The sequence below is a fragment of the Lepus europaeus genome, chromosome 7 (genome assembly GCF_033115175.1).
Source record: "Lepus europaeus isolate LE1 chromosome 7, mLepTim1.pri, whole genome shotgun sequence".
Taxonomy (NCBI): Eukaryota; Metazoa; Chordata; class Mammalia; order Lagomorpha; family Leporidae; genus Lepus; species Lepus europaeus.
The window spans coordinates 56,679,087-56,702,465 of record NC_084833.1 but is presented as its reverse complement, the minus strand read 5'-3'; the positions used below and the strand labels follow the sequence as shown (position 1 = coordinate 56,702,465).

Genomic DNA, 23,379 nt, shown 5'->3' with positions numbered 1-23,379 from the left:
ATGATTCTATGCAAGTAAAATGAAGATCTGGCTGGAAGGGAGCTGGCAGAATGGAGCGCAGGATGGGCGGCCTGGCCTTGTGTGTGTGGGGAAAGGGGCAGGCACACGTGAATGTCACAAAATGACTTCACCTTTAGACGGTGGTGAGTTCTAGACCTCTGCTCAAGCTTACTGAGCAGTCACTCACTGAGGGCCAAGGGAACTGTGGACAGTACTCAATTTAAAGATCTATTTATTTATTTGAAAGTCAAAGAGAGAGAGAGAGAGAGGCCTTCCATCTGCTGGTACATTCCCCAGATGGCTGCAACAGCCAGTGCTGGGCCAGGCCAAAGCTAGGAGCTGGAAGCTTCCTCCACGTCTCCCACGTGGATAGTAGGGGCCCAGGTACTTGGGCCATCTTCCACTGCTTTTCCCAGGCCACAGCAGAGAGTTGGATGGGAAGTGGAGCAGCCGGGTCTTGAACCAGCAACCATATGGGATGCTGGCATCGCAGGCAGTGGCTTTACCGGCTATATCACAATGCTATTCAATCCAGTAGTACTCAATTTAACAACAGAGTTCTCTAATCCCAAAGACTATGCAGTTGACATGTAAAAGCATGTAAATATGGGGAAAACTCCACTTCCAGGCCCTGGGAGTGGGCAGAATTGGGGCCACCGTCTCAGGCCTTCCTGTAAAGAGACAAGCCCCAAGCCCTCTGCCTGCTCCAACCTGCCAGGGGCCACAGGGCCCCGCCGGCCCCTCTGCCTCTGCGAGCTCCACGGGGGAGGGTGGGAATCTGCACTCCGCTAACGAGGCCAGGGTTCTCCACAGCCGAGCAGAAGACGCTCCTCAGAGACTGGCTCGCTACGCCCTGACAACACGTACGGCTCAGCAGACCGCCCACAGGCTCCCGACAGGACTGGAAGTAACCGGGAAGGGAGAAAGATGTGGAAGGAGCTCCGTCAGCCCCAGTTTGAAAGCCAGACCCAGACAAGCTCACCCAGGTTTGCTTTGCCCCGCAGGCTCTGGCGGAAGCACTCCTCACGGGCGCCGAGACGGGGCCTTGGCAGTCAGCCGCGGGAAGGACGCGCGCTCCCTGCGGCCGCCCAGTGGATTCAAGTGCACAGCCGCCAGCGCACGCTGGCTCTGCAGGCCTCCCTGACAACCCCAGGGGAGGGGGCTTGGAAGGAAGCTGAGCTCCCTCTTTGTAAAGGTACAAGCAAATGCCAGCTGTTTCCTCTGGACCTGCTGGGAAGTCAGGGGAAGCATGCCAGCTTGACCCCAAGTGACGAAGTTCTTTACCCAGGCGGAGCGACGACACCTACAGTTCCAAGAGGAATGTCGTATTCCTCGCTGCACCCAGCCTCACGGCCTTTCCCAGAGACGTGCGCTGACCACCACAGCAGCAGGCAAAGCCAATAATTTGTAGAACTGCCTAGGGGACCTGATTATATTCCCCTTCTGTTAGCGTAAAAATTAACGTGCGTGAGTAACGTCTCTATTTTTATTGATTCCATCAATACATTTGAAATTTAGCAGCAAGTTAACGGTAATCAGATATAAAATCTCCTATTTTTCTACATTTAAAATACGTTGTTTGAAACCACCCACAGCAACCTGAAATCACAAGAACACACAGGAATGCCTGAAGCCCTCTGGCAAGTTTATTAGTCATTTTCTAACAGTCTCATAGTGCAAAGTGCACAGAACTAGTGGGAACCTCCATTACCATATTGGGCCTCATGTTTCCCCCTATAAATAACCATGTCAAACCGAGCAAGTGTGCCCACAGCCTTGCACGGAGGGCGTCCCCCACCCCCCAGCAACGTTGGCATTCACCGAGCTGACGCCGGCTGCAGCCACCGTCCGGCCTGCTGCTGGCTGTTCCTTTAACACCACGTGCAGCAGTCCCGCTGCTCCGGAGAGAACCAGCTTGGATTTTAAGTGGGCACACACACGCGCGTGGCAGGACTCCACGGAGCTCCAAGGCTACAAGCTCAGTAGAGCGCTGTCCTTGTTCCCTCCTACCCCCTCATGTTGGCACTAGAGAGGGCGGTTTCTGTTGTTTCCGCACCATTCAGCAGTGGAGGGAGCCTTACAGTTTCTTTTTGATTTTAGCCAGGGCAGTGGATTTCGCGGTGACTTTGGTTGTGGTCCCTTGGCCTGAAGTCACAGGGCTTTTCTCCAGTTCACCCTTGGGATCCGCGGGGAGGAGCTTGCCAGATGTGGAAGTTGAACAGCACGTGTCCGCGTTGTCTGTATTTGCCTTCTTACTGGTTGAGGGAGACTCCTCTGCAGAAGCAGTGGGCTAAAGAGAAAACAAGAGACCTGCATTACTTCGCAGACACGAAGCGACGCACAGCAATCAGCGAGGCACTGCAGCGCTGCGCAGGACTGTGCAGGCGACGCGCGGCGCCCTCTACCTCCAGCTGCAACCCAGTCACACTGGAAGATTACCAGGTGCCAGCAGCAGCTCCCTTAGCACCTTCAGGCAAACTGCCTTGTTTAGTGCTCGGTGCGGAGCAAACCGCCCAGGCTCAATGTCAAAAGCTCCGCCAGGCAACGGCAGAGCCAATGACGTCTGCTGCAGGAAGCCCATGGACACACTGCAGGGCAGCTCACTCCATCTTTCCAGGGTTCAGGAAGCCCTGGCATTATGTGGACACCTTCGCTAGCACATCCTGATGCTTCTAACTTGCGTAGAAAGTTGCTGCATCCGGGCCACTCTCTCATTCTCACCATGACTCCCGCATGAACTCCAGGACCAGCTCCTACCCAGTCATACCACTTAGGCAGGTCTAGAGACCTCATCGAGTCTCAATTCCTCACTGGTAAATGGAGGAAAATAGTATTTCCACATCTACTGAAAGGATTATTATGAGAACGAACTGAGAGGGTGGCCATGAAAGTATCCTGTGAGCTCCATCAGAGGGGTGAGCCAGTGCCAGCAATGCCAGCATCCCAGATCCACCTCCCATCCAGCTCCCTGATAATGGCCTTAGTAAGCAGTGGAAAATGGTCCAAGTGCTTGGGCCCCTGCACCCACGTGGGAGCCCCAGATGGAGTTCAGGCTCCTGGCTTTGGCCTGGCCCAGCCCCAGCCACTGCAGCTTTCTGAGGAGTGAACCAGCAGATGGATCATCTCTCTCTGTCTCTCCCTCCCTATCTGCTTTTCAAATAAATAAAATATTTTTTTAAAAAAGAAAGTATTGTGTGAGCTTTGATGCACAGAATAAGCAGAAAGGGTTTTTTTTGTTTTGTTTTGTTTTTTTTTTTACAGGCAGAGTGGATAGTGAGGGAGAGAGATAGAGAGAAAGGTCTTCCTTTTTGCCGTTGGTTCACCCTCCAATGGCCGCTGCGGCCGGCACATGGTGCTGATCCAAAGCCAGGAGCCAGGTGCTTCTCCTGGTCTCCCATGGGGTGCAGGGCCCAAGGACTTGGGCCATCCTCCACTGTGCTCCCGGGCCATAGCAGAGAGCTGGCCTGGAAGAGGGGCAACTGGGATAGAATCCGGCACCCCGACCGGGATTAGAACCTGGTGTGCCGGCGCCAAAGGCGGAGGATTAGCTTGTTAAGCCACGGCGCCGGCGGAAAGGGTTTTAGTAGGCAATTGTGAGTCCTCAGGTCACCTCACTCCACAGCAGAGGAGGAAATGGTTTTGAATCGTGCTGTCACGAAGGAAGCAGTCAGTCCATGTTGAGCTCAGGCCCATTTGAAAAGCAATCCCTTCATTCAGTGAAGTTCACTACAGTGTTCTAAAGGAGCACAGAACGCTTCTGGAGGCCTCCAAAGCAGAACAGGGCCGAGGCCCGGGGGAACAGAGAGCAAGCTCCTACACAGAAGGGCCGGGAAAGTGCCCAGAGATCAACACTCTGGTGGCCGGAGGTCACAAACAATCAGCGAACAATTTTCAAAGAATGTGAAAAGATTACAGGTACTGCAAAAGAAATGAGTCTGGTGTTTCTTTGGCCATTAGGGCTCTTGTGATGCCATAACCAGGCTTTGTTATACACAGGTGCTTTGTTACCCACTGAGTAAGCAACTTCCCAGGGCTGCATAGCGATGCTGGGTCCTTTACACTTTTTGGTACCTGTATTTCAGAAAAGAGAAAACTGACCTGAAGTTTGTTTATTGCACACAGCCCTTAAATGAGTACCTCTTCAGAACATCCCTCATGGCTGACTTTATAACAGTGTATGCTAATTTTTGAGTGGGTAAACTTAAACAGCATTTTGTACTGTTAAAAAACTAATCTGTATAAATTTTGAAAGTAAAAAGCTCTGTTTTCTAGTTTTCTTCCCCAAGAAAATGCCAAGAATATTCCTCCATGTATTCTTTCAAGAAATAAAAAATATTTAAAATTCTTTAATATTCATTAAAAGGGTTTTATCCTGTCACTGAAAACTCCTTATGCTCAACAAAAGGGTGAGGACATAACACGATGGATGTCCTGGTGTCTGCTGGGGGCAAGCGGCTGTGCTCCCTAAGACAGGGAACCGCTCTTGGAAATTTCAAGTCATAAAATCTAATTAACTCCACATACACATGCAGTTAAAAGGTGAAGCTAACAGAAGGCTTCTCTCTTGACATTTCTGCTTGAAGTTTGAGTAGCGATCCAAGTAGCTGAGAAAATGTTTTTTTTAACATGTCTACTACAACTTGCAGGAAGGGAAAGGCATGTTTTAAAGAGCTTGGCGTTCAGATCTGGCTCAGTGGTCGTGTTCCTACTGTTCCAGTGTTGCTGGTTTGCAGCCATTGCACTCAAGCTGCAGCTACCAGGAACAACTACTCAGAAACAGCCTCAATGGGAAGGACTGGTGGTGTACCTTCCAGGGATTCTTCAGGATCTGGTACTTTCTTTGAGGATACACTATGTTGAGCTAATTCTCAGAATTTTCTGGCTAAGTGGAAGGAAAAAGGAAACTAAATCAAAATGTTCGGTTGCTTCAGTGTAGAAACATGATGCTTGTTTCACTCCACTGCAAGATGAGACAGTGAAATTCTTCAGCCATATGCAGTATTTATTTGTAATTTCAGTGATTCGGTTTTTTAATAGGTAGTACATCCCATGATTTAATATTCACAATGTTCAAAATGCCCTCATTGCCCCCTAGCTAGCTCTGTAGTCATCAAAGGCAACCAAAACTGTCCGTTTACAGGGTTCTCTACCGGAGAGATCTCATGCACCTTCAAGCAGACGGAATTGGTTGTGGTTCCTCTGTCATTTCCATTGGTTGCAGGTCAGAGGTGAGAACAGTGATAATGGCAAGCTCACATCGTTCAACCTAATCCACAGATCAACATATTTCCTCCCCCTATTTTTATACAAATGGGAGTCCCCTGTAAATATGCTTTATGCCTTGGTTTTTTTCAACTAATGATTGCCTTGAATACATTCCATGTTAATCCACAGAAAGGGTACTCATTCTTTTTTTTTTTTTTTCTGACCATGTAGTATTCTCTCGGTGAGAGGTATGACAGGTACCATAACTTATTCAGCCAATCCCTTCACAATGTGTATCCAGCTTGTTTACAATCTTTTATTACTATTTGTACAAATAATGCTGCTGTGAATAGTCTTGTGATTGTGTCATTTTGCACATATGTAAGTATATCTATAGGATACACATTTTGGAAATGGAATTTTAGATCAGAAGGTATATGTATTTTTGAATTTCAAAAGATATATCCATATGACCTTCTGCTTCAGTTATACCAATTAATATGCTTACCAGTAGCATTATAAAAGTATTTTTTCAATTTTTAAAAATTTTTTGAAAGGCAGAGAGAGTGAGGGGGGCGGAGAGGCAGACAGAGAGCTCCCATCTGCTAGTTTACTCCTCAATTGTCCTCAATGGCCAGGGTTGGACTAAATTAATACTGGGAGCTGGGAACTCAACCCAACTCTGCCAAGTGAGTGGCAGGAACCCAATAACTTCAGCCATCACCTGCTGCCCCTCAAGGTGTGCATTAGCAGGAAGCCGGAATCAGGAGCAGAGCAGGGACTTGAACTCAGGCACTCCAACATGGGTTGTGGGGTCTTCACTGGCACATTAAATGCCAGGTCAAATGCCCACACCTGAGTGACTGTTTTCCCATTTCTCTGACAATTTCATGTTTAATATATGTTAAAACTAATACAGTCAAGGCTGGCACTATGGCATAGTGGGTAAAGACACTGCCTAGAGTGCCAGCATCCCATATGGGCGCCAGTTCGAGTCCCGGCTACTCCACTTCCCATCCAGCTCTCTGCTATGGCCTGGGAAAGCAGTGGAAGATGGCCCAAGTCCTTGGGCCCCTGCACCCACGTGGGAGACCTGGAGGAAGCTCCTGGCCCCTGGCTTCAGATTGGCACAGCTCTGGCTGTTGCGACCATCTTGGGAGTGAAACAGCGAATGGAAGACCCCCCCCCCCCCCGCCTCTGCCTCTCTATAACTCTGTCTTTCAAATAAATAAATAAATCTTAAAAATATGAATATAGTCAAATATATTTTAATTGATCTCCAAAAATGACCTAAAATTGACTGCACTGAAACAAACTGTAATATTTGTTCCTTCACTCCCTGGTGACATCAATGCGAATTACCTTCAGGCAAAATGTTGACTGCAAATGCTTAGATGCTTCTGCGTATGTGGGTATACCCTGTAAAACGCTGCATGTGTGCACGCCTTAACATCTGCAGTTGCACCAAGTTTAGAATGCCAGTGTTTAGGAGGCAGAACCCTAGCAGCTTGCTTGCTTGCTTTTTTTTTTTTTTTTTTTTTTTTTTGCCAGGCAGAGTTAGACAGTGAGACAGAGAGAGACAGAGAGAGAGTTATAGACAGTGAGAGAGAGACAGAGAGAAAGATCTTCCTTCTGTTGGTTCACTCCCCTAATGGCCGCTATGGCTGGTGCTGCACCGATCCAAAGCCAGGAGCCAGGTGCTTCCTCCTAGTCTCCCATGCTGGTGCAGGGGCCCAAGCACTTGGGCCATCTTCCACTGCCTTCCCGGGCCACAGCAGAGAGCTGGACTGGAAGAGGAGCAACTGGGACAGAATCCGGTGTCCCAACCAGGACTAGAACCTGGGGTGATGGCACCACAGGTGGAGGACTAGCCAAGTGAGCCACGGCGCCGGCCCCCTAGCAGCTTTCTAAGGATTCTGAGACTCCTCTCTTAAACATCTCATCGAAACCATTCTCTGATAGTAAGAGAACTCGGATGCAGACGACCACCACAGCACCCTTCAGGGAGAGCTGGAGTTTTCTTCACAAAGAGCCAAGCCTCTCATCTCCTTGGAATATAAATGGCCAAGGCAAACTCCAGCTTCCAGACTTTTTCTAAGACAGTGAAAAAAAATCTTAATTTTTCAGGGATTTCTTTTGTTAGGTTATAGATTACCTAGGTTTGGGGTTTCTCCTTTTCTTCTCTCATAGCTGGTGGGATTCCTCAGGGATCTATGCTGTCACTGATGCGATTTTACAGTTTTGTAAATAAAGGACAGAGAAATGAAGAGTGAAATTGTCAAGGCTCTGAGATCTTCCAGGTCATGAAAGGCAAACAGAAGGTGAGAAGCTCCCGTAAGATTGGACAAGAGAGGAGGAAGATGAAAGAGGAATTTCCATATTTGGGCTAAGGGGTAAGATTCCAGAAGACCACCCCAAGGCTGCTGGTCATCCGTCCGTCAGTCCCACACAGGGTCGAAAGATCCCTGCGGGTGTCTGACGCCGCCGCTCGAAAGTGCCATTTCACAGTGGTCAGGAAAGCTGGCTGCCATCAGAAGACATTTGAGAAATCAAAGAAAATTTTTTTCTACCTTTATACAAAATTGTGATGAATTCATACTTGAAACAATGCACCCACCCTGAGCAGATATAAAGGCCAGACAGGGTTTACAGACGGGTTGATAATATGACAAAGGAATGGCAGTTTCCTTGTAAGAGAGCTCTTCAGTCTAAAAAGATAAAAAATAAGAGGATACAAATACACACACACACACACACTCTCAACGGAGTGAGCGGATTTCAGCACCATGGAGCAGACGCCATCTCTGAGCGCCGCAGTGAGCCAGGACGGTCCCACCAGGGGCTGCCCCAGGCAGCACTCCAGTTGTTCACCTTTGACAAATTCTTACCACCCACAGGCAAAAGGACAGAAAAGATGACCTTACAAGGCTCCCTCCAATTGCACCTTTCTGTAATTCAGTACCTTAGGCCTGATTTCTCCAGCTTGAACAGGGTGAGGGTGGAGAAGGGGGCTCCGTGTGTGCAAGGAAAGATATGTAACAAGAAAACTGGGCCAAATATACATATTTCATTATTCACTGGCATAACCTGAACCTGATGAACTTATCTGGTGCTAATGGATGCAAAACCTGGAAGCTCTAGGCACATCCCTGCGAGTTAACACCAGTGCATGATGACTGCAAACTGTTACCATTTCTCTGAATTTCGAGTAAAATACATGCTATTTAAGTAAAGTGGTTTATCACCATAGCAACCACTTCTAGAGTCACACATTCAAATTATAGACCTGCACAAGGTCCAAATGACAAAATTCTGATGTAAGTTTTCTGCTATAGTTTTTCTTGCAATGGTAACCTACCCTCTCTCACATTCCTATGGTTTGCAGAAGGAAGAATAGAAAGAAAATAAAAGGAAATAAGAGAAAGCAACTTACAAACATATAGACTTCTTTATATTGGTTACTCACAAAGACATGGGATCTTGGGAGTTAATGAAAATAAAATTTGCGTTGCAAATTAGAGAAACATGTAAATATCCTTCTCTTCTTTGTAACTAAGGTAAAATTTATATACAGTAAGATACTGAGATCTGAAGTATACAGTCTGATGAGTTTTGATAAGCATAGATCTGTATAACCAAAACCACAACCCAGAAAAGAACAATTTCCACTCTACTGTCTCATCTTGGGTCATGATTGTTCTGAATTTTTAAGACAAATTATTTTTAAGACAAAAAATGACTTTCCAAAACTTCATAAGTCAAAAATGGCGTATCTGACTTCTTTGCTTAACACTTTTAAAAGAAATTTCTATTGAGATATTTGTAAATTCTCATGTTATTAAAACATAGGTTTTTGGGATCCACCATGTGTCAGTAACTCACTTTTTCCTGTCAAGCAATATTCCACAGCATGGATATACCACAATTTGTTTACTCATTCCTATTTAATGGACATTTGGATTATTTCAGTTTGGAGCTATTATACATAAAGTTGGTATGAACATATGCTACAATTATTTTTGTGAACTTTAAATCTTTTTGTGAATTTAGGATTCCTGGATAAATGATAAGTTAAAGTTTAGTTTGATAAATGACTGCCAAATTGTATTTGCATGCTTGCTACCAGTACAGGAGAATTCCAGTTGTTCCATATCCTTGCCAGTATTTGGACACGCTAGTCTTTACTTCTGGCAATTCTAGAAAATACATCATAACATTTTATTGTAGCCTGAATTGACATTTTCTTGATGACGAATGCTGTTGAGCAGCTTCTCATATGCTTACTGGCTACTTGTATATATTTTTTCTTAAAAAATTTTTATTTATTTATTTGAAAGGCAGAGTTATAGAGAAACAGGGGGAAAGAAAAGAGAGAGAGCAATTGATCTTCCATCCACTCCCCAAATGGCCACAATGGCTGGGGCTGGGACAAGCCAAAGCCAGGAGCCAGGAGCTTCATCCAGGTGTCCCACATGGGTACAGAGGCCCAAGCACTTGGATCTTCTGCTGCTTTCTGAGGAGTATTAGCAGGGATCTAGATCTGAAGTGGAGCACTTGAGTCCATATGGGATGTGAGTGTTGCAGGTGGGGGCTTAACCTGCTGCACCACAATGTTGGCCTCCCTCCTTCCCTCCATCTCTCTGTCACTCTGCCTTTCAAATAAACAAATATATATTTTTAAAACTTAAAATATATTAACTACAGGTTGAATATTCTTTATCTGAAATGCTTGGGACCAGACGTTCTAAGATTTTGGGATTAGGTATGCTCAACCCTGTATTTATTCCCTGATAGAAAAAGTTTGCCAGCTCCTGCTATAGATAATCACTGATCTTCAAATACACATGTAGGCCACATTGTTAAATAATGGCAGCCTAAAAGCAGAAAGAGCTTTACTTGCCACATAATGCAGGTCGTCTGTTACAAACTAATAACAAAAAGACGGAGTTGCAAAAAATGTTTCAAGTGACTGAAACAACTATTCCCCAATTAGTTTTTCGGGTCTTCTTACCTGTTTTTCTTCCTCCTCATCTGAAGTGTCATTGACATCATGGACATTTCCTTTGAGTTCATAACTTTTTGATTTTTCTTGAATGGGCCAATTATTCTTCTCACGTGCTGTGTTTTCCTCATCACTTTCTGGGTTATTTTTCCATTCTTTCATCATTTCTAATACATTGGATGGTCTCCCTGAGGAAAGTGTGTTGCCCTAATAATAACAATAAATGGTTATAAATAGCTTAGGCAATTAAAAAATTCTTACATCTTTTAGTAATATAAGTCCCCAAATTCAGAAAAATTCACATGAAAAAATGATAGTGCTGAATACATAGCAAAACTGCTGATGCCCACTGGGTGCACACTGCTTGTGTCCTGACATGGCTCATGCCTCTGTGTGATGTCAGTCGGCCAAAGTTTCGAGGGGAAACTGGAAAGAGCAAGGCCGTACACCTGAGCACAGGACATGGCACAGGGCAAGTCCCCAGAGCATGAAGACCCTCTGCGGTACTGGTCCTGGAACTCCGACAGGGAGGCTGAAAGAGTGAAAGACGGCAATGGATTGGTCTGGAAAAGTTCAAGATGACTGAATTCCATTGATAAGTTCAGTGTTGTGTCTAAGAATACAGATGTGTGATTTGAAAGCCCTTAGCTATATGGAAGATTTAGACATGAAATGGCTGTTACAACTAACTCAGGGTTCTCATCCCAGATATGAGTACAGCCTGCTGACACTAGCCACTTAATATGAACTATATTTTCACAAACACAACATCCTATTTAAAGCGACTCCAACTTGACTAGGTATGTCTTAAATATTTTTGTTCCTAACTCAGAAAAAACTGGACAAGAAATTTAGATCACATTTCAATTAAAATGAGAAGTCTGGGTGTGGGCACTGCTGTGGATGGGCCTGAAACTATCTGGTGTGTGAGTAGTGTTCAGTGCTGAGCAACAGTCCACAGAAAACCACGAGGTAGGGCATTTAGTTTTATTTGTGGAGATTTATGCATGTATTTGAAAGGCAAAATTACAGAGAGAGAGAGAGACAGAGACAGACAGAGAGACAGAGAGAGACAGAGACAGACAGAATGAATCTTTCAACCACTGGTTCGCTCCCCAAATAGTGCAATGACTAGGGCTGGGACAAGCCGAAGCCTGGAGCCAGGAGCTACTTCCAATTCTCCCACATGGGTGGCCTAGGGACAAGGGCCATTTTCCTCTGCTTTCCCAGGCACATTAGCAGGGAGCTGGATTGGAAGTGAAGCAGCCAGGTCTCGAACCAGGGCCCATATTGGATGCCGGCGCTGTAGGTGTGGCTTTACCCACTCTGCCATAGACCGGCCCCAAGGCAGGGCATTTTAAGAGCAGCCACCTGAATATACTGTTGAGGCCTGGTTTTCTGAGCTTAATGTATTCATGGCTAAAGACACAGACAAAACACTAACTACACAATGGCAATAACTGCATGAGGGTCATTATGCAGTTAATGCCCTGTGGTTCTTCTGTTTCACTCTGTTTTAAGGAGGCCAGTATCCTTGTCGCTTCTGTGGTTCCTGGTACACCCTGCACTGGTTCCACTCATTCATCCTCTTCCCACTTACTCTGGAAGCCCTCGCCATTTCTTCTGGATACATCCTCATAAGCCACAGAGCCTACATTTCCTTAGGTTCAATTCAAGATTCATCTGTCAGGTATCCCAGAACTCCCAAAGATGTAGCCAACTGAAACTCAAGTAAAGCATAGCAACAGCAACCATGGAAGAACTGAAGTCACTGAGAATGGTACCGGGTCTGAGCTCACAGCTCAGTGAGTTCTGATCTCCAGGGCCCTGGTTGATCCCTACGCCCCACTGGTCTTCTATTAAAACCCCCTGGCTCCACTCTTACCTCTAACCCTACATTTCCTGAAAATTGCAATGTCCACACTCCTGGAACGCAAGTGCGCAGAACTTTCCCTAAACTTGATTCTTACGCTAGCAGAAAGAGCTCTGTAATCCCAGTCCTCAAATGCTGCTCCCTGATAAACTCTCCTGAGGGTAGCTCTTTGGATACCGTAGCAGTCACTAATGCTGCTCCCCTTATGTTTCCTTTTTCAAAGCAAATGGTAGAATTTCACTTCTCTATCCCCTTTGAGACGTGATCATGTGGTTTACCCCGGCCAGTCAAACGTGATTGGAAATGGTATGTGTCACTTGTAGGTAGAAACAGAGACAGTGTATACTACTTTATGTTCCCAATTCTTGAGTGGTAACTATAGAGATGGAACCTCCCTCTGCCTGGGTCCCTGAGTGAGTACAAAGTGAAACAGGGCAACTCCTCCTCCCAGCTATTTACAGCAGAAAGTACTAAGAACATTGAGATCTGGGGGCTCTGCCTACCACTCTGTAATCCAGTGCATCCTAAGTCACTTCCAAGAAGTCTTAAAAAGAGTGAGTTATATCTACAACCACCATGATCAATAAAATCGTAATTACTGCAGAACTCATATGCAATCAGTACAATGTGACAGCCCACTTATTTAGGCCGCCCCTGCTTTGCACAGCCCTAATATGCATTAATTTCAGTTAATACAATTTAGTTCAACAGCATCAGCCCCCCAATGGCAAAGTCACCATGCTATGTTAAGTTTAATTGCATAAAGCTCAAACTTCACTGCTAGCTCTTCAGTTTCCAAATCAAGGAGGTACTTATCTTGATCAGAGACCAGTCATATGATTTCTTGCAGTTTGTTGCTGGTTTGACACTTGGCTTCTGCTATTTGGGTCACTCACAGACAGTTATCTGTGCTGTAATGTTGCCTCCTTGTCTCTCAGGGAATTAGACAGCAGAGATGAAAATACAACAAAGAAATTGAAAGCAATAATGCTAGAAGTGAAGCTGAATCATATGTAAATGGAGTAAGAGAAGAAACAGGGGACTCCGGCAATGCTGAGATGGCCACTGTTATGGGAGAGTCCAGGTATGTGGCCCAAGGAACTCAGGGAGGGCGAACTTGACATAAACGAGGTGGTCACAACAGAAAGAGTGAAGGTGTTTCACAGGAAGTGATGGCTACGAACACTGCATTTAAAGAACTTTCAGAGCTGCTTCACGACACCAAAAGCACAAAGTCATAATGTTGGAAGCGGATCCACGTGTAGATAGCAGTATGACTAACTGTTAAGGGTACAAAGATGCTTCCTCTACACTGTAAGCTATAGGATGAGAAATTAAGCACTATTAAACTAATCTTGACAAGTATTTTTACAACAGAGACTAATTCTCAGTATTTCTGATATTTTAAATTGCAGTGTACTCAATGAACATTACCTTTACTTCTGTCACTTTTCTATGTACTTAAATAAACTGTCAGGCAGTTTTTAATGCTTAAGATCACTTTGCACAGTTCCAGCCTCCACTGTCATTTTTACTGCCCTACACTAGCATGAAAAGCAAGGATTACCTACATTATCTTGAATCTACATTTCTTAGCAATTTTTCAAATGTTAAGTTAGCATTTACATACACCCAAGAGCTTGGTGGTTGACCCTCTACGAATCTAGAGTGCCTTTGTAGTCAAAGAAATGATCCTATTTCTCATCCCAATGAGACTGTGGAGAAAAAAATCAAAGCATCTAGAACAGCAATATTATCCCCATAAAACACTCTATTTTGGCGGGAAATTTTTGACTGTTTACCTCCTACATCTAGTTGATTTCAAGCCTGGATCAGTGGTACTGAGCTGTCTACCGTCCACTGACAACTCAGAATATGCACATTTCTTGCTTGCTATCCGTGGAGGAATTGCATCACACACTTGGACTAAACAATAAATAAGTGGCTCACGCATGTGTCGTGAGTCTTCTAGGTTAACATATATTGCACATGAATAGATTAACCAAGCAAGAATGTGGTAGAACTGTTTGGGCCTACAGTGCAGATAAGTCTATCACCTAACTCAGAGCACTAATCTCTGAACTCTCTTCACCGGCTCCACCAGGTCAGACCCGGAACTCCTCAACTGTGAAACAGCACATGGCAAGAAGGCAGCAGTATAGTTTGATAATATGAGGCTCTCACAAGTAGAGACCTAGCCTTTTGGTTAATAAAGTTCCACTTGTTTAACTAACAGTTAAAACTATTAGTTTTATTTTGCAAAAATGAACATTCACTGATGAGAAACACTAGCCAAATGCTAAGATTTGGATTTAGGAGACACGCCTTCTTAAGGATACTGCCAAGGGTGTGGTTTTTTAAGGAATATCTAATATGTATTTTTTAAAGATTTATTTGAAAGGCACAGTTACAGAGAGGCAGACACAGAGAGACAGAGGGAGGTCTTCCATCCATGGTTCACTCCCCAAATGGCTGCAACAGTTGGAGCTGGCCAATCTGAAGCCAGGAACCTAGAGCTTCTTCCAGGTCTCCCATGCAGGTACAGGGGCCCAAGCACTTGGGCCTTCTTCCACTGCCTTCCCAGGCCATAGCAGAGAGATGGATAAAAGAGCAGCAGCCAGGACAAGAACCGGGACCCATATGGGATGCCAGCACTGCAGGTTGGGGAAGGAATCCAAGTACTAAAGCCATCGTTGGCTGTCTTCCAGGAACGTTCGCAGGAAGCTGGACTGGAAGAAGAGGAGCCAGAACTCAAACCAGCACTCTGATAGGGGACGTGGGTGTCTCAAGCAGCAGCTTAATCTACTGTATCACAATGCCAACCCCAATAAGTATTTTTTTTTTTTGACAGGCAGAGTTAGACAGTGAGAGAGAGAGACAGAGAGAAAGTTCTTCCTTCTGTTGGTTCACCCCTCAAATGGCTGCTACAGCCGGCATGCTGCGCCAATCTAAAGCCAGGAGTCAGGGCTTCCTCCTGGTCTCCCATGCAGGTGCAGAGCCCAAGCACTTGGGCCATCCTCCACTGCCTTCCCAGGCCACAGCAGAGAGCTGGACTGGAAGAGGAGCAACCGGGACAGAACCGGCGCCCCAACTGGGACTAGAACCTGGTGTGCCAGCGCCGCAGGTGGAGGATTAGCTTAGTGAGCCGCGGCGCTGGCCCCCAATAAGTATTTTTAAATGAATGAATGGATGAATGAATGAATGACAGAGATAGCCGGGGTGAAATGGTATGAAACAAAATTGGCAAAGCTAAAGGAAACATTCTGGATATTTAGCTGAGTCAACATTTTTTTATTTTTGTAAATAACAAGAATACTTCGTTTTGTAATGTTTCTATGAAAAATTTTGATAGAAAAATGGAACAATTTATAAAAAATATAGGATGGTCAACTTCATAAATTTAATACAACTCAAATCGAAACAATGAGGTGCCAATTTTCATCCAACAGATGGAGGTAAATTTAAGCTTCATCATATCTTGGAGCATCTGAGGAAACAAGCACTCTCATTTACATGTTTTTAAAAGAGAGTAAATTAGCAATAACTTATCAAAATATATAATGCAGATTCTCTCTGATCAGTCATTTCATTAGTAAGAATTTAATCCTTTTTTTTTTTTTTTTTTTTTTTTTTTTTTTTTACAGGCAGAGTGGACAGTGAGAAAGAGAGAGAGAGAAAGGTCTTCCTTTTCCATTGGTTCACCTCCCTGCCCCCGCCAATGGCCACTGCGGCTGGTGCACCACGCTGATCTGAAGCCAGGAGCCAGGTGCTTCTGCTGGCCTCCCATGCGGGTGCAGGGCCCAAGCACTTGGGCCATCCTCCACTGCCTTCCTGCTCCACAGCAGAAAGCTGGACTGGAAGAGGAGCAACCAGGACAGAATCCGGTGCCCCGACCTGGACTAGAACCCGGTGTGCCGGCACCGCAGGCGGAGGATTAGCCTATTGAGCCGTGGCTCCGGCCAGAATTTAATCCTACAGATATGCTGACACAACATGCAAACACATTTACAGGAACATTTGTTGCATCACTGATTATAATAGGAAAGATGTAGAACAATTTTTTAAACATATTCATAAGAGACTATTTACAAAATAATAGTGTATCCATAGTTGGGAAACTGTTGTTTTTTAAAAATACAAAAATATTCCTTACATATTAGGTGAAAAACATAATTTATGTAATATGAACCCATTTCAGTGTGAAATACACACATAAAAACATACAGCCTTTTATCAAAGAATATACAAGATACCTAAGAGTGGACATCTTTACTGAAAGGGAATAAGGGGATATGATGACAAAGTTAAGTTTCCTGTTTCAAAATCTCCCAAGAACGTGAATTTGTTCATCTCTATTTGTGACCCATTCATATTTTTAAGTTTTTTTTTTAGCTTCAAGATTTAACAATTTAAAAAATCTTGCCATATTCATTTTATACGTAGATATGATATGCATGTTTTTTCATATGAAATTATATTATTGAGGTCACTGGCTATCCTTGTGGGGAAAAATATGCAATCTTGACTCCTATATTACACTACATACAAGGATTAATTCATGATAGAACAGACTTAACTGTGAGGCTGGAAACAAAAGCTTCAGGCAGAAAACACAGGAGACTGTGTATGCTCATTACCTCGGGATAGGCAAAAATTACTGGGCAGAGCACAGAGCACTAATCATAAAAGACAAAAAAAGTAAATTGAATTTCATCATCAAAGTTAAACACTAGTCATCGAAGGACATCTTTAAAAAACTGAGAAAGCAAGCAACAGATTAGGGAAAAATTTGTATATATGTATATACATATACACACATTAATGTATCTGTGCATGTACATCTACTTGTTACATGTATAAATGACATACTTAAGTGATATTAAATACATATAAACGACAAAAATCTCATATCCAGAGTATATAAAGACCCTCTACAAATAAAAATAATAAATAGATAAAAAAAAAAACAAAGAAAAATGGGGAAAAGACTTGAAAAAGGCATTCTACAAAAGAGGACACCTAAAAGGTGGATCAGCACAAGTGAAGGTGAGCAGCCAAATTTGTCACTGAAGAAATACAAGTTCGAGCCACAAGAAGGTAGAACTGCCTGTCTACTGTGGCATTCGGATTTTAAATTTTGACAATAACAAGCACTGGCAAGGATCGATTCTCATAGGATAGAGATGGACAATCACTTCAGGAGACTTTTTTTGGAAGTCTCCAATAAAGTTAAACATAGGCTTTCCTACTTTATCACCTAGCTCTTTCTTTCTTTCTTTCTTTCTTTCTTTCTCCCTTTCTTTCTTTTTTTTTTTTTTTTTTAAGATTTATTTGAGAGGTAGAGTTACAGACAGAGAAAGGTCTTGCATCCATTGGTCACTCCTTCAATGGCTGCAATGTCCAGAGCTGGGCCAATCTGAAGCCAGGGAGCCAGTAGCTTCTTCCGGGTCTCCCACACAGGTGCAGGGGCCCAAGGACTTGGGCCATCTTCTACTGCTTTCCCAGGACATAGCAGAGAGCTGGATCAGAAGAAGAGCAACTGGGACTAGAACCAACACCCACATTGCATGCCGGCAATGCAGGCAGAGGCTTAGCTCACTATGCCACTGTGCCAGCCCTCACCCAGCTATTTCACTCTGAGATATATACCCAAGGGAAATGAGTACATAAAATATGCGCAGATTTGTGCAGGAATATTCATATCTGCCTCATTTATACTAGGCAAAATCTAGAAATAACCAAATGTCTAACAGGGAAAAAAGATAAATGCACTGTGCTATATTCATACAATAAAATTCTACACAACATTTAGAAACTAGTGTTCACATAAGAACTCGAATCTCACTGGCATAATATTGAGTGAAAGAAACCACAAAGGAGTATGTAATGTAGATTCCATTTATTTAAAATTCATCAACAGATCTATGGTAAAAGAAATTAGAAAGTAGTTACTTCTGAAAGGAGGATAGGAGAGTTAGTAGAAAGAAACGGGAACAAAGGACTGAAATGCTCTGTATGTTGTCCTGGGTCCCAGCAATGAAAATGTGTACATATGAATAAGCTTTAAAAGGTTTATGCAAAAAATGGAATTAAAACATAGCACAAAATTTCCACAAACTTTCTGAAGCCCCCTCATACATAAAAGTTCATCAGGCTATAAGCTAAAAATGTGTGTATTTTATAGTAAATAAATTATATCTTTGCAAAATGATAATTAATTTAAACTAATATTTCATAGATAATTGATATTACACATATTTTCATTGCTGTATAATATTCTATTGTTAGACTATACACCATGTTTTACTCATTGTACAATCAAAAAGCATTCTGACTGATCTTGGATTCTGCCCCTTTACACAGTCCTACAAACATTATTGTGTTGCCTTCTGTAGTGAATGTGTGGAAGCTCCTATCAGGTATATCTTAGAAGTGAAATTTCTTGGTTGTAAAGTATGAGAATGGTTAACTTTGTAAGATAATACCAGACCTTTTCCCCAAAGTAGCTGTGCAATTAATATTCCTATCAGGAATGATCAAGAAATACTCTATCCATCTTTTCCCAATGTCTGGTATCAGCTGGCTCCTTAAATTTTGGTTTATCTCAATGAAGTCTTGATTTGCATTTCTTGGTCACTAATGAGATGGAGCATCTTGTAACAGGTTAACTAGCCAAATGTTTCCTCTCCTCTCGGGTTAAATGTCTGGTCCTATCTTTGTGCCTACTTTGCACTACAGGGTGTATTTGTCCTCTTGTATTGAGTTCTGAGTTATCTAAATTTCATGATATTAACGTTTTGCTGGTTATTTGAACTACAAAAGACTTCTCCCAGTTTATAACCTATCAATTTTTCTTAAGGTGTTATTTTATGAACAGAAGTTCCTAATTAAATGGTCAAGTTAATCTGCTTCTTTTATGTTAGTGTCAGTGGTCTCTTGCTTATGAAATCCTTTCCTACAGATCACAAGGTCCAAAAGATATTCACCTCTATTTTCCACTGGAAGTTTCAAAGTTTTGGCTTTTAATATATTCTTGATTGTTCTGGAGTCACTGGTGCCTGTGATGTGAGCCATGAAGCCACTTTCATGCTTTTCCACATGGATAAGCCTTTATTCTGAACGGTCTGTCATTTTCCTACTCATCTTGTGATCACTGTCACAAAAGGTCCAGATACACAAGGATCATATATTCCTGTGTCCACTATTTTACTCTATTGGTCAACTTGCTTATTCTGGGGCTAGCACAGTGGCACAGCAGGTTAAGCTGTTGCCCATGACACCAGCATCCCATATGGGAGTTCTGGAGTACCAGGGGCTCTGCTTCTGATCCAGCCCTCTGCTATGGCCTGAGAAAGCAGTGGAAAATGGTCCAAGTGCTTGGGCCCCTGCACCCACGTGGGAGACTGGGAAGAAGCTGCTAGCTCCTGACTTGAGACTGGCCCAGCTCTGGCCACTGTAGCCATTTGTGGAGTGAACTAATGGATGGAAGATCTCTTGTTTCTCCCTCTCTCTCTGTCACTCTGAATTCAAATAAATAAAAATAAATCTTTAAAAAATACTTCCTTATTACTGTTCCATTACCCTAAACTATGCTAATTAATACTCTTATAATTTCCTAACTCTAAATATCTAGAAAGAGAAGACATACAGAAATGTCTTGGCTATTTTTTATATTTATTTATTCTTTGATATACATTTGTGATCAGGAAACCTTGTGTAATTTTGGCTGGGTTCACACTGAATATGTAAGTCACTGTAGGAAAATGAACTTTTATATTAAGTTCTCTAATTCATGATTATGGCATATATTTATACATTTATTTAAGTGATTCTTTAATGTTTTTTGATAAAATTTTATAACTTTGCTTAAAGAAGTCCTATAAATCTTATTTTGTATTTATTCCTAGATTATTTTGTATTCTCTAATAGCACTTTACATGATGTCTTCATTTTTATTACATTTTCTGTTGTTGGTTGCTAGCAAACAGAAATGGAATTGAGTTTTGTACATTACTCTTAAATGCAGCTATGTTTCTCAGATCTCCAATTTTTTCTAACAATTTGTAGAATACTATAAATAAGTTTTATGTCTGCTTTGTAATTCTCACACATTTAATTTTTTCCTTATCTTACTAAGATCAACAATGCTGGAAAAAAGTATTAAAAGCTGACTTCCTTGACTAGTTTTGCTTTTGTTTTACAATTTGAGAGGCAAATGCCCACAATGGCCAGGGCTGGTCCAGGCCAAAGCTGGGAGCCTGGATGCCATCCAGCTCTTCCATATGGGTGGCCAGAATCCAATCACTTGCTCACTGACCACGGCCTCCCAGGATCTGCATACGCAGGAAGCTGGAGTCAGGCAGCGCACTGAGGATCAAGAGCAGGGCCTCGGATGTGGAACTCAGTGAGCTAAACACCAGCCCCACGTACTTTATTTCAAAGGAAATACCTTCCACATTTCCTATTCTATTTGCCTTAACCTTTTATCAGATTAAGAAAGATTACTTCTATTCCTAATTAAACTATGAATGTAGGATCTTATTATGAATGTTTTCTTTGAAGTGATCACATGCTTTTTCTCCTTTTATGTATTAATGTGAGTATCTATATTCATGGACTTTTTTTGAAATTAAACCACCACTATAATCTTGGGGAAAACCTAAATTTCTCATGATGTATTACCTGTTTATAATACAATCAGCTGGATCCAGCTTGGTAATAATTTCTTTAAGGTTTTATATCTATACTAGCAAGTAAAATGGACAGACTACCTTTCCCATAATGCCTTGGTCTGGTTTTGTTACATTATAATATACAGGGTATATTCTTAGAATAAATCAAGAATTTTTTTTTTTTACAGGCAGAGTGGACAGTGAGAGAGAGAGACAGAGAGAAAGGTCTTCCCTTGCCGTTGGTTCACCCTCCAATGGCCGCTGCGGCCGGTGCACCGCGCTGATCCGAAGGCAGGAGACAGGTGCTTCTCCTGGTCTCCCATGGAGTGCAGGGCCCAAGCACCTGGGCCATCCTCCACTGCACTCCCGGGCCACAGCAGAGAGCTGGCCTGGAAGAGGGGCAACCGGGACAGAATCTGGCACCCCAACTGGGACTAGAACCCGTGTGCTGGTGCCGCAGGCGGAGGATTAGCCTATTGAGCCGCGGCGCCGGCCAAAATTTCCATTTTTGATGGGTAAGAGGAGAGTTATAAATTTAAGATGAAAATTTGCTAGAACTTATCTGTAAAATCATCTGGGTCTGGGGTTTTCCTTGTGAAAGATTTTAAACTGACACTTAAATTTCTGTATTAATTATAAGACACTTCAAATTTTCAATTTATTATTAAACTAGTTTTGTGAAAATACACATTTCTAGGAAAAATAATTTCTTTTTTTAATTAATTAATTATTTATTTATTTTTGACAGACAGAGTGGACAGTGAGAGATAGAGAGACAGAGATAAAGGTCTTCCTTTGTCGTTGGTTCACCCTCCAATGGTTGCCATGGCCAGCGCAGCGCGCTGATCCAAAGGCAGGGGCCAGGTGCTTATCCTGGTCTCCCATGGGGTGCAGGGCCCAAGCACTTGGGCCATCCTCCACTGCACTCCCTGGCCACGGCAGAGAGCTGGCCTGGAAGAGGGGCAACCAGGACAGAATCCGGCGCCCTGACCGGGACTAGAACCCAGTGTGCCAGCGCTGCAAGGTGGAGGATTAGCCAATTGAGCCGCGGCACTGGCTCAGGAAAAATAATTTCTACAAAGACATTTTGTCTAAGTTTTCAGACATATTAGTACACAGTTGTTGACAGTATTATCTTTTTGCTCTGTATCATCTTCATCTCTGTCTTATCTGTGACTGTATTTCATTTTTCATATATGGTATTATTTTTTGCCCTATTTATTTCTTAGTTTTGCTAAAGATTTATCTATTTTACTGGTCTTTTCAAAGAACCAATCATTGGACTTGTTGATCTTTTCTATTTTACCTCTGTATTCTAAGTAGTTGATTTGCATTCTTGGTTTTATCTTTCCTACTACTTTGAGTTCATTTTAATAGGTTGTTTTTTCCTGAAATTATAAGTGGGATATGTAGACTTATTAATTTTAAACTTTTCTTCTTTTGCCAAAGCACACTTTTGCTGCATTCCACTGGTTTTGGTATGCTGCATTTTCATTATTATTCAATTTTAAGGTTTTATAATTTTCTTATTAAGATTTACTCTTTAGCTCATGAGTAATTTAGAAGCATGTTATTTAATTTCAAATATATGTGACTATTTGATCTTATCATTAGTTTTAACTTCATTGTATATTATTAAAGAACATGATCTATGTTAAAAATGTATTGAGCTTTGCTTGTTTTATGATCTAGAACAAGATCAATTTTGGTAAATGTTTTATGGGTACTTGAGAAAATTTATACTTTTCTGTTGTTGGGTGCAGAATTGTGTGTACATGTCTAATATGAGAAGCTTATTAACTATGTTGGGGCTGGCAGAGTGGTATAGTGGGTAAAGTCACTGCCTGCAGCGCTGGCATCTCATATGGGCATCAGTTTTAGTTCTGGCTGCTTCATTTCTGATACAGCTCCCTATAATGCGCCTGGGAAAGCAGTAGAAGATGGCCCAAGCACTTGAGCACTTTGGCCCCTGCACCCACATGAGAGATCCAGAAGAAGCTCCTAGCTCCTGGCTTCATATCAGCTCAGCTCCAGCCATTGTGGCCATTTGGGGAGTGAACCAGAGGATGGAAGACCTTTCTTTGTCTCTCCCTCTCTGTAGCTCTATTTCTCACATAAATAATTAAATCTTAAAACAAAAGTACTTTCAACCCATTTACCTGTAATTATTTCTATATTTGGAAGTTTCTACTAAGTTTATTACTACCATTTGTCCCACCATTTAGATGTTTAATTCTTTCCTGTTTTATTTATTTTCATTTGTATATTAATTATTGCAAAGGTATAGAGAGGGAGAAAGGGAGAGGAAATGGGGGGGGGTCTTCCATCCCATAATTCACTCCCCAAATGCCAAATGGGACTGCACCAGGGCAGAGCTAAGAGTCTGGAATTCAATCTTGGTCTCTCACATGGGAGGCAGGGACCCAAGTACTTCAGCCATCACCTGTTGCCTTCCAGGGTGCACATTCATAGGAAGCTGGAATCAAAATAGAGCAGGACTTGAACTCAGGCACTCCAATACTGGATGTGGGTGTATTAAGCAACATCTTTTTTTATTATTATTATTAATTTGAAAGGCAGAGTTACAGAGAGGCAGAGGTAGATAGCAAGAGAGAGGGGGAGAGAGA

At 42.8% G+C, this 23,379-nt stretch overlaps 1 protein-coding gene across 1 annotated transcript in view; it reads right to left on the bottom strand.

Annotated features, from left to right (window-relative positions):
• Nucleotides 1–1,778: 1,778 nt before the first annotated feature.
• The window catches only part of STK33 (serine/threonine kinase 33), a 178,233-nt gene continuing 156,632 nt past the window's right edge, over nt 1,779–23,379 (bottom strand). Inside the window, exons 13-14 of the mRNA XM_062198118.1 lie at nt 10,217–10,414; nt 1,779–2,290 (exon numbers count right to left, since the gene is read on the bottom strand). Coding sequence (XP_062054102.1) covers nt 2,078–2,290; nt 10,217–10,414 — 411 coding nt within the window. The 3' untranslated portion in view covers nt 1,779–2,077. The remainder of the gene's footprint in view (nt 2,291–10,216; nt 10,415–23,379) is intronic.